Genomic DNA, 10,498 nt, shown 5'->3' with positions numbered 1-10,498 from the left:
ACTCCAGACGACTACGAGACCGACGTGGCCGTATGTGGTGATTGTAGTCTCTCACGTTGTAATGATGGAAGTATCCAGCTCGATGGCGCCTTCGTCGGATCCACCGGACACGAGGGAGACGGAATCGCGCAGGGAGGGGTGGTTGTCGCTGGGAATGCGCCCGCTCGCGAGCACGTGCAGCCAAGAACTTAAAAAAGATCTCAGCTCCTCCCGCGTCGTTATGCGATAGTCCGCGGAGCTTCGATGCGAGCCAAGCAGAATAGAGGCGGACTCCTTGCCAACGGAAGCCCACCTCTCCAGGTCCTCCTGGCGGATGATCCAGCCTTCCACCGCGTCCTCCACTGGGGTGTCAGCAGCATTCGAGTTGAAAATGGAGTAGGCGTCGTCGTCTTGGCGAGGAAGGTTGGCCAGCAGCACAGCGCAGTCAAAGTGATCGCTCCACTGGATGGACTTGCGGTTGCTCGCGGCCCTAGTCACCGCCTGGACGGCAGCGGTGTAGGTCTTAAGCCGCGACATTCCGCCAACGCGAGCTTCCACGTAACCAGGACCCTGTACAATGTCCATCACGCCGGTTTTGGCGACGTACCGAAGCGGACCAGAGAGAAGGTCATTGACAAGGGCACGCGCCTGCATGACGCCATGCTCTTGGAAGTACACATTGTAATTCCACGTGACGAACTCCGCTGAATGCTCGATGTACGATCCTGGCGTGGACTTCACGTAGGTCTTCATCATGTCAAGCAACAGTTCCCGCACATTGTCATGCATCTTCTCCGCACACTCCATGGTTCGGATAGGCTTGGCGTCTGGAGCCGTCCTCAGCCACAAGCCGTTCCGAGTCGCCCAGTACAGCGGATCTTCCTCCAAATTGAGCTTCAAGACGGTGTTAATCTGCATCCAAGTGTGCCCGGTGATCGCCAGCACGTCTACACCTGGGCACCTGGCCATGTGGCACAGCGAGCGGAGGACGTGCTTCGAGTGATCGTACGTGAGCGGCGAACTTGCAGACGTAGTCTCGAAGAGCGTTGCCATGATATCCACGACGACAAGAGTCTTGCGGGAGAAGGTGAACGGGTGGGGCATGCATTTGGGGGAGATGATGCGCGGCAAGTGCTCCAAATAGAGAAGACGACTTTTCGTCGAATGTTCTAGGGATTGTACAAAGGATCGGGCCCAGCTGCATGTTCGATTCGTCCATATCTCACATTTCAGCCGTTTGGCTGTAGATGGCTTTGATGGCCAGCTCATGCATGGCGCGCCTCTCAGCTTCCGGAAGCTTTAGGGCCTCGTACAGCGCCTCTGCCGTACCCTCCACGTCCCAGGGGTTGATGGGAGTCATGCCGCCTGCCAGGTACTGGGCGGCACCGGCGAACTCCGACAACAGTAATACTCCGTGCTTGTTCTCCTGGCAGACGACGTACTCGTATGCCACAAGGTTCATTCCGTCCCGTATCGATGTAATGAAGCAGACCTCACTCAGACTGTATAGGGCACAAAGCTCTTCGAAATTTAGAGACTGGTTGAGGAACACGACTGGCACGCTGGACCTCGTAAGTGACGTTTTCTGTCCGTTTATGCTGGACACCAGTTGCTGCACACTCGACTTCAACCTCTTGTACTCTGGCACGCTTTCGCGACTCGGCACCGCCAGCTGAACCAGCGTAACTTCGTTGGCGAGTTCCGGATGCATCTCCAGCATGCGGTCAAATGCGCACAGCTTCTGCGGGATTCCTTTCATGTAGTCTAATCGATCGACCCCTAGAATAATGCGCTTGAAGCCCAAACTCCGGTTCATAACCTGCACGAGCTTGGCTACTTGCGGCTCCACGCACTTCTCAACAAAAGGGCTGGGATCGATACCGATGGGAATGGCAGCACATCTAACGTGACCATAGGTGTGGCTCAGGACGCCATCAGTGACCTTCTCTAAGCCGAGTACTGAATGGCAAGCGTCCTGGAAATGTCGAACGTAGTCATACGTGTGAAACCCGAGCAAGCTCGCGCCAAGCAGCCCCTCTAAAATCTCTTCACGCGTGCTCAGCTGCCTGAAGACCTTGTTGTCTGGGAAACTGGTATGCAGAAACCACCCGATAATCGCGTCTGGAAACAGGTTCCGCAAAAGGCTAGGAAGGATACAAAGGTGATAATCGTGAATCCAGATTATATCGCCGGGGCGATAGCAGCGAGCTACAGCTGCTGCGAATTTCATGTTAACCTTCCGGTAGAAGTCGAACTGTTTGTAGTTTTTCTCCAATGACGGCCTGGAGGTGTAGTCTATAGGGGGAGTAATGTAATGAAAAAGTGGCCAGAGCACGTTGTTGCAATACCCGTCATAGTACTCCATGGATTCTTCCTCTGTTAAAAAAACAGGGCGACACCCATACTCGTTCACACACGTCTCGAGCACCATGTCCTGATGTGCATGCTCTATCTCAGTGCCGACCCACCCGATCCAAACCATCGCCAGCCCTCGTACTGCCTTCAACGCGCTTACAAGCCCTCCGGACGACTTCTTGTACGTGTAATTAGCAGGGGAGGAAACGCGTGTCAGGGTAACTGGGAGGCGGTTAGCAACACATAGCACTCGAGCAGACATAATAGTAGATAATGTGCTAATTGTGACGTGTAATAAAAACCTTATAATTGTCATGCAGGACTTTCAAGTTATCAATGAAAGAGATTTGCGACCCGACCTGCAGCTGTCCCAACCAACGATCGGCACACACGATGGTCGATTTCACTGTGACGAGGTCACGGCAATCGCGTTGTTGAAGTTGCTGCCTGAATACAGGCAGGCAGACGTCGTACGTTCACGAAATTCTGACACCCACCAACAGATGACAGTCCTCGTCGACGTGGGCGCCACGTACGACCCCGACAGACTACGCTTTGACCATCACCAAAGGTCCTTCGTGACCCAGTTCCCGAAGTACCGCCCAGTCACGAAGCTGTCGTCTGCTGGACTTGTATGGCTGCATATGGGAAAGCAGATTCTAACGGAGCACTTTGGTGTGAACGGGAAGTCAGTTGACCCGGTTTGGAGAAAGGCCTATGACGACTTCTTCGAGTCCATTGACGCAATCGACAACGGAGTGAATGTAGGCGACCCTGTTGTATATCGAGTGCGGAGCGATCTCTCCTCTCGCATCGCTCGACTGTACCCGCAGTGGAATGACGTCGATCAGGATGATGTGAAGCCCTTTAGGAAGGCTTTGGAGCTGTGTCATCAAGAAATCCACGAGCAAATAACACCTATCATCAATTCCTGGCTTCCAGCTAGAAGTATTGTGGAAAACAGCATTACGGCGGACTCCACAATAGTTCTACCCAGATGGGTCCCTTACGAGGAGCATCTATACGCTATCGAACAAGAGACAGGCCGGGTCGGACATTACCTCTTTGTAATCTATCCTGCCTACGACAAGGGTTTCAAGGTGAAATGTGTCTCGAAGGAGTTGGGCTCGTTCACCAACAGGCTGTCACTTCCCGCGAAGTATTGCGGCTCTCGTGGTGCTGACCTGCCCGCTGGCATCGAGTTTGTTCGTAGGCTGCCGTGCACAATTGACACAGACGCAAATGGGTTTATTGGAGCTACTAGCGACTTGGAAACCGCCTTCAAACTCACCAAGGAAGCCTGCGACAGCGCACTTCAAGCCAAATGAAAACCCTCAGCGTTGTGGAGCGCGTACAAGAGCTTCTCGCGCATGATTTCCTTAGATGAGTATTGTGGCAGGAACAGCGAGTGAGCGCAAGTAGATACGGAGGGGAGGTGGTCATCAGACCCCGAGGCCAAAATTATGTTGAACATTGGCTTGAGGCTGCGGAATCCACCGGAGGGAGGGAACGGCGAAGAGATAAGAAAGCGCAGAAACTGTTGTTGTTCGCGGTCTGTCATGTCAGCCAGAATGGACCAAAACCACTGTAACTGCACGCCGAACTCCGCCGACTGTACTGTCGTGTGGTGTCGGAGATCGTCCACGTCCAGGCCAACTGCTCTATGACCGAGTAAACTCTGGAACTCGCTAGTCGTGAACATGCGGAGGAATTCTAGAGGGATGAGGTGGCGCATGCCCTCTCGCAGCTCATCCGCCGCGTCCTTTCGCATGTGGTAATTGTAGACCCAGCAGACGTTTCTCACAAATTCGCGGACGTCGCTCCTGAATTGAGAAAGCCGCCATCTCTTACGGTTTGACAGGTTTAATCGCGCCTCCAGGTACCAGCGAGATGATCTCCGAAATCGTCCCTGCCGAAGCCCCCTCCAGTGACCACTGTGCGGCATCCACACTCAAGCTCCAGCAGAGTGCATCAGGAAGGCTTGTCGCCTGAGTCAGATTCGCCAAGGACATAGCGACCTCGGAATGTGAGAGTTGCAAGAGCTCCAAGGGTGAGGACGACAGTGGGTGTGCGAAGTCTCCAAACAACATGGACACCACGGTGCTCCTGTCCAACACGAAGCCCGGTATAATCCAGTCGCTGATGCAACGTGCCAGAATTCGTCCGAGAAGTCGCAGGACGCAGCGCTTCTCAAGCAGGGGGTGCGAGCCGAGGTACGTCGGCATGACGGCTCCGTCAGTAGAGGACTCGAACATCCCAGGAGTCGCTCTCGCCTGCTCGAGGCACTTGACAAGGAACTCGGGAAACAGGCCACCTCCATCTACGCCTCTCTCCACGTTGCCAGCCGAGTCAATGAACCGTATTGCAACTCCCCTCTGTAGAGCGGTCTGATCAGATCCCGGTCCGAAATGTTCCATCGCCGACTGCAGGTAGTTCCCCCTCACAATAGTGAGATTAGATGTTGATGGTTCCGAGGCGCCAGTCACTATGTTTTGCATACTCCTAAAGCGACAGATATTTAGGAAGTTGAGGTACTTGAATACGTTCCTTCTAGTCTCAAGAGGGACAGAATAAGGCGCCAGAAGGAGTACCTTCTTAGCTAGAATGTGAGCCAGCTCCCTTGGAGCAACCACTTTCCAGATGGCGTAGTCTAAGATATCCTCCGCCGTGGACCACGAACCTGACGCGTTGCTGGCCTCGAACACCGACTGCCATTCGGGATTGGACAGCGCTTCCAAGGACTCCCTAGGCCGAAATAGCTGCGCCGCCAAGTCATAAACCTCCACCAGCTCCTGCGCCAGCCCACACAACACCGGCAACCTGGAACCCGAGCGCAGCCGGTCGATGAGGAATACCGCACACCGCAGCACGAATGCCAGGCGTGTCTGCATGTCGAGGACGTCACAGACGAATGGCGTCTGCGACCTGCAGCTCGCGCATAGCGCCACGTAGGGCGGCAGGTAAAGGTCCCCGACGAGCACGTTGGGAATGCCGTTCGGACTCGTGATGTAGAACTCGGTCTCTGAGTCATGATCTAGGTGGGCCTGCCAAAGGGCGCCTGTGTGATCCACGTGCCGGATGTAAGCGACATTGTCATCGATGGGTCCGCCGAATTCCCGCGTTATGAGCAAGTGGTGCTGTAGGACAACCAGAAGTCTGACCAGGAACAAAAACTCCTGCATGGAAAGCATCCCACCAGGCATTTCGGATATGCGGGCCAAGGAGCACGGAGGCGGCGTCCGCTCGCTGCGGACAAGTGGAGGCTCCGTCAGCGGGGCGTCTCGGAAACACTCCTCATCTGTGAGAGAATGCCATAAGTTGTGATACAGAGCCGTCAGTGCTGCAAAGAGAAGTGTGTGGTCCGCTGACACGCTGCCCATTGGGAGTTCCCCGTCGCCAGTAAGCTGAACCTCCAGGATTCTGCGGCTCCAGTAGGTGAAAAGGTGCTCTTCCTCGTAGATGGTCAGCTGTGAGGAGACATGGCCCGGCTGTCTGGCCGAACCAGTGCGGACGTAGCAGCCCGCCAGTTCGTAGAAACGCCGTATCAGCAGTCGAACCACCCGCGGCGCCAGAGCAGTCGCATATCCTGAGATAAGCAACTCATTGTGGTGCATTCTGGCACGCGGCTCAAGCGGAGTCCACCTAGGGGCGTCCCCGTCGCCGTCCTCTCTGTAGTGTGCTGCAAGGGACGTTTCCCCGTGAGACATGAAAGGAAGCGAGGCCTGGTGGTCGTACCCAAGCCGACTCTGCAAAGCGCGAACCTCATGCTCTCGGCCGAAGACAGCGGAGACGGGCAGCAGCATAGGAAGAATAGCGTCTGCACCGCCACCGACACGGAGAAGGAGCGGAACCATGTCGAATGCGGATTCGAACCGCATTGGGCTTGAGCAGAAGGCCACAACGAGAGGCATCAGATTGTCAGCAAACGCTCGGAGCCAGTCGTCGGCCGGGGCGCCGTCCAGCTCCTGGAGGAAGGCCATCAGGGCCTCGGCGACCTTAGGAGTTATAGAGTCCAAGTCATTCACAACCCAGCCGCGTGGCTGGCACAAACACCCTCCGAACACGCCCAGACACGCCAGGGAAACCAGGCTCCGCACGCCGGCGGCCTCGCACCACCTCTGCAGGCCGTTGGACTCGAACGCTATGCTAGCAGTGAAGCCGAACAAGCAGCGAGCTCCCAGCCGCGACACCAGTGCCGCGTCGTTACGACTGACTGCCGCCATACAGTGGCCAAGGGCGGAAGCCAGGTCCTCAGTGCCCCTTCCAGTCCACGCGCTCGACGGGGCCGGCGACAACGGCTCCGAACCCATCCACAGGTCTAGACACGTCAGAGACATTCGCCTCGCGGACACCTCGACCGAGCTCGCCAGAAGGTCTCCAGACACTCCTTCGATGATACACAGCATCTTGAAAATGAGTAGACTCCTTAAGGTCCTCCCTGGAGAAAGCGTGAGCTGGGCTGGTTTCAACACGGCTTTTTCTAGTGCGTTGTTGAGAGCCAAGAGGGAAATGAGCTGTATGAGCAGTGCATCCCGAGCTCACAAGCCGTGGAAAGTATCGCTGTGCTGCGGCCTCTGGCGTCAGCAAACTCAACATTGCCAGAGCATCTAAGACCTCATGGGTTTGATCCGACAGAAACAGGGCCAGTGAATACGCCATCGCGGAAAGACTGAGCAAGTCTGCGACTCTCCGAGGGGAATTTCGCAGACCCCGCGCTGGCCACACTGCACCCTCCTTGGAAACTACCGGACACAGGAACCGCCATTCAAGAAGAGTCTTTGCAGCTTCCAGTGCAGTTACATCTCGAGTGAACTGTGGTTTCTGTAGCGCGTCCATAGAGAACATGCCCGCCAACCGAACGTTCCAGAGGTCGTCCCGACGGTCTAGCTGCTGCGAGAGCCGGATGTGCTGTATGTGCCGTCGACACCCGCCTCACCGCCAAGATGCGCACCGCCAAGATCTCGCCAGCGCCCTGGCGCCTTCTGCTCTCCTGCCTCCGTTTGCGCTGCCGCGAGGCTTCTTGCGTTATTAAATTTGACAGCTTCGTCGTCCTTCGACTAGACCCCAATGACTGGAGAGAGACAGTTGGAGGGGCACTCCTGTTACGATCCAACATATAATATGCTGGTTTTGTGAATCGAACCTAATCCTCAGTGTCTGCTGACGAGTCTTATGCATCGGCAAGTCCGAAAAGTGAAACGCATCAATGAACGACAGCTTCGAATTCAGTCGCACTTTGTTGAAAATGAATTGCCGGAATTCTCTGTGTATGGACGACTTGCCTAGCGCCAAACGACAGCGCGTGGAGGACACTGCAAAAATCAAGGATCCCACGGACGTCATGGTGAACCTGGTCGCAGCGAAGGCCAGGGCCGCCATCGCTAAGCTGAAGCCGCTAACGGACGAAGTTCGCAGTGGAAAGTCGGAGACACTGCCTTACACTATCCGCGCATTCGGTGGCATGGTGAAGCCAGTGTCATTCGACCGGCTGGGCAACCCATTGGACAAAGACGGCAACATCATTAGCGCTGCGAAACCCTCTGCTCACTCAAACCTGAAAGTAAACCAGAAGAGCAAGCGTGAGCATGACATTTCACGAACGAAGGCTTCGACGAAACAGGCCAAGCACATACAAAGCTCAGATCGCAACCCGTGGTATGATACACAGTTGCAAACGGGCTTCAGATCTCGGAAGGCGGCTTTTCGATTCGTACAGCAGGGGTTCTACACAGCAACGGAGGCTCGAATGAACGATGCTGGGAACGAGGCCGCAGAGAGCGACCCCCTGCAAAAACACTTGGCGACTCCTGTGCGACTCCGCACCGAGGCTCTCATCCCTGAGATCGAACCGTGGGACAGCGTCATCGTTCGAACTTCCCCCGACGACAGTGACTTGGGGTTTTCGTGGGAACTGGCTACGGACAAAATCACACACTATGTGGAGCATCCAGTCCCAATAGCGCCGCACGGCGTCTTGGCGGGCGCCACACCTGTGTACTTGACACTGAAGGAGCGGCGGAAGCTCAGGCGACGTAAACGCATGGAACGGGAGAAAGAGAAACAGGATCGCATACGGCTGGGAATGCTGCCTCCACCCCCACCAAAGATTAAGCTGGCTAACCTGATGAGGGTGTTGGGCGAAGAGGCCGCTGCTGAACCATCAAAGACTGAGCAGGAGGTCCGACAGCAAATGGCGGATCGAGTCATCGGTCACCATAGACGAAATCAGGCGCGGATGCTGACTACTGACCAGCGGCGAACCAAGAACATCAACCACTGGAAGCAGTCAGAATTGACGAAGACCATGGTCCATGTGGCGGTTTACAGCGTACACAAAGATTTGGACGATTTGAAGCTCTTCTTCAAGATCGCCAAGAACGCAGATCAACTGCACCTCACTGGTGTGGCTGTTTACTTCAAAGGCCGCGGCAATCTGGTGGTCGTAGAGGGCGGACCTCGAGCTGTCCGCCGTTACAAGCGCCTCATGCTGCGTCGGATTCAGTGGTCGCCCAGTCAAACAATAGTCCCCGAATCCGATGACGAGGTCTACGGCGGCTCTGTGGCAGACAAAGGAGGCGACGCTGCGCTGCTAGAGCTGCAGTATCAGGCAAAAGACCCACACTTCCCGCGGGTGTTGTGGGAAGGGGTTGTGGAGGAGAAATCCTTTGGCAGATGGCAAGCTCACATTGTTTCGTCAGAAGTTGAAATTCGTAAGGCCCTACCTACTGAGAAGACATACGCTTACTGGGAAAAGCTTCACCAACTGCGTGACGTCACAGAGGACATCGACGAGTGATTGCTTCACAGAAGGTCAACTGACCCTCCTTGGAAGGAGACGGTGAACAATAACGCTGCGCTTGCCTCGATAAACACCTCCGGCTGGTCGACCTCGTTGGACGAGGACACGAAGCTCCCAAATTCGAACTCCAGATTGGCAACATCATACTTGAGACCCCTCGTCGACACTTTGGTTTTTCCGAAGAACGGGAAGTAGCCGCAGTACGCGCCCAGCAGCGATTTAGGGAACGTGACTCTTGTTTCTCCTTCTTGGACCACAAACGCAACGTTAGAGGAGCCGATACACACCACAGTGCAGCGGGTTCTGAAGGCGCAGTGGAACATGGACAGAACTTGGTCCATGCGGCCAGTCATGTCGCCGAGTACTAAGACCAAGCGGCTTCCAGAAAGCAGCCCCAAGCTTTTTTCCAGATCACAGCGACTCTCGTCTCCGTCGCGCGTCACGCGAACGCTTCGACACCTTTCGCCCAACTGCCTAAGAAAATCACGCACTCAGACCCACTTCAGCCCATCTTCGGTCACGGAGTCCAGATCCCCGACTACCTGGACGTCACGGTCAAGGGCTTCGACCAGACTGCATGCCAGGCGGTCGGCGCCGCCGTCTGCACAAACGATCTGCCCGTCGGGTGCCAGGCGGCTGAGCAGCTCTGTGGCCCCCGCGGGTACAGGCGAGTTGATGATCACAACGTCACATGCCAAAGATGGCTCTTCCAGAGAACTTAAGTCCAGCAGCTTCATTTCCGAAAAGTAGCTGAAAATCGGGTAAATGATCGACGCCAAGGCCATCGCTTACGTAGGTCAGGTCGCAAGGGAGTGGACAGTAAGGCAGGCGCCAGCCTTCCTTATTGTCGCAGACCAAAGGTAAGGCAGGCGCCAGCACGTTGCGGTGGAACCGCGCCTAAAGGGCGGCAAGCAAGGACGAGGAGATTTACAAGGAGGCCAGGGATAACTTGGCGCAGACCAAAGGTACGCCTACGGGGTCAGCCGCCTTTGGGGAACCTGGGCGACTGAGAAAATACTGACCGACTGAGAAAATACTGGCAGGCCAGCTCACCAGTGCACTACTTCTCTTCACCACACGTTCCAGTCACAAAAAACCTGTCCCCGAAAAATTGAACCCAAATCCGCACCGGGGGAGGAATCGAACCCCTCGACTTGAAATCGAGACTGACCACCAGGCCAGCTCACCAGTGCACTACTTCTCTTCACCACACGTTCCAGTCACAAAAAACCAATCCCCGAAAAATTGAACCCAAATCCGCACCGGGGAGGAATCGAACCCCTCGACTTGAAATCGAGACCGACCACCAGGCCAGCTCACCAGTGCACTACTTCTCTTCACCACACGTTCCAGTCACAAAAAACC

General features: G+C 55.5%; 5 protein-coding genes across 10 annotated transcripts; 2 read left to right on the top strand and 3 right to left on the bottom strand.

Moving 5' to 3' along the window:
* Positions 1-51: 51 nt before the first annotated feature.
* On the bottom strand, positions 52-2,596 carry KVP18_001010 (uncharacterized protein; the record flags this gene model as incomplete). 3 transcript variants are annotated; one of them, XM_067950586.1, is made up of 2 exons in its annotated part: positions 52-1,177; positions 1,206-2,596. In XM_067950586.1, the coding sequence occupies 2 exons, from the start codon at positions 2,594-2,596 to the stop codon at positions 52-54; spliced, it is 2,517 nt and encodes an 838-aa protein (XP_067806190.1). The 3 variants fall into 3 exon arrangements, with proteins under 3 accessions (XP_067806190.1, XP_067806188.1, XP_067806189.1); XM_067950584.1 differs by lacking the exon at positions 1,206-2,596 and having other exon boundaries at positions 52-1,083; XM_067950585.1 differs by lacking the exon at positions 52-1,177 and having other exon boundaries at positions 1,202-2,596.
* Positions 2,597-2,648: 52 nt separating this feature from the next.
* On the top strand, positions 2,649-3,662 carry KVP18_001012 (uncharacterized protein; the record flags this gene model as incomplete). The annotated part of the gene is made up of 1 exon (XM_067950590.1): positions 2,649-3,662. One exon carries the CDS (start codon positions 2,649-2,651, stop codon positions 3,660-3,662), a length of 1,014 nt encoding a protein of 337 aa, XP_067806193.1.
* Positions 3,663-4,181: 519 nt separating this feature from the next.
* KVP18_001011 (uncharacterized protein) lies at positions 4,182-7,450 on the bottom strand (the record flags this gene model as incomplete). Of its 2 annotated transcripts, XM_067950588.1 has the most annotated exons (3): positions 4,182-6,848; positions 6,877-7,242; positions 7,271-7,450. In XM_067950588.1, 3 exons carry the CDS (start codon positions 7,448-7,450, stop codon positions 4,182-4,184), a joined length of 3,213 nt encoding a protein of 1,070 aa, XP_067806192.1. The 2 variants fall into 2 exon arrangements, with proteins under 2 accessions (XP_067806192.1, XP_067806191.1); XM_067950587.1 differs by lacking the exons at positions 6,877-7,242; positions 7,271-7,450 and having other exon boundaries at positions 4,182-6,740.
* Positions 7,451-7,540: 90 nt separating this feature from the next.
* On the top strand, positions 7,541-9,130 carry KVP18_001009 (uncharacterized protein; the record flags this gene model as incomplete). Its single annotated transcript, XM_067950583.1, has 1 exon — positions 7,541-9,130. One exon carries the CDS (start codon positions 7,541-7,543, stop codon positions 9,128-9,130), a length of 1,590 nt encoding a protein of 529 aa, XP_067806187.1.
* A 5-nt stretch (positions 9,131-9,135) lies between these two features.
* KVP18_001008 (uncharacterized protein) lies at positions 9,136-9,918 on the bottom strand (the record flags this gene model as incomplete). Of its 3 annotated transcripts, XM_067950582.1 has the most annotated exons (2): positions 9,136-9,607; positions 9,635-9,918. In XM_067950582.1, the coding sequence occupies 2 exons, from the start codon at positions 9,916-9,918 to the stop codon at positions 9,136-9,138; spliced, it is 756 nt and encodes a 251-aa protein (XP_067806186.1). The 3 variants fall into 3 exon arrangements, with proteins under 3 accessions (XP_067806186.1, XP_067806184.1, XP_067806185.1); XM_067950580.1 differs by lacking the exon at positions 9,635-9,918 and having other exon boundaries at positions 9,136-9,486; XM_067950581.1 differs by lacking the exon at positions 9,136-9,607 and having other exon boundaries at positions 9,625-9,918.
* Between the last annotated feature and the right edge of the window lie 580 nt (positions 9,919-10,498).

The sequence above is a fragment of a genome (genome assembly GCF_019968955.1).
Source record: "MAG: Porospora cf. gigantea A chromosome Unknown PgA_NODE_820_length_10498_cov_355.537, whole genome shotgun sequence".
Classification (NCBI taxonomy): domain Eukaryota; phylum Apicomplexa; class Conoidasida; order Eugregarinorida; family Porosporidae; genus Porospora; species Porospora cf. gigantea A.
This window is presented reverse-complemented; position numbering and strand designations above follow the sequence as displayed.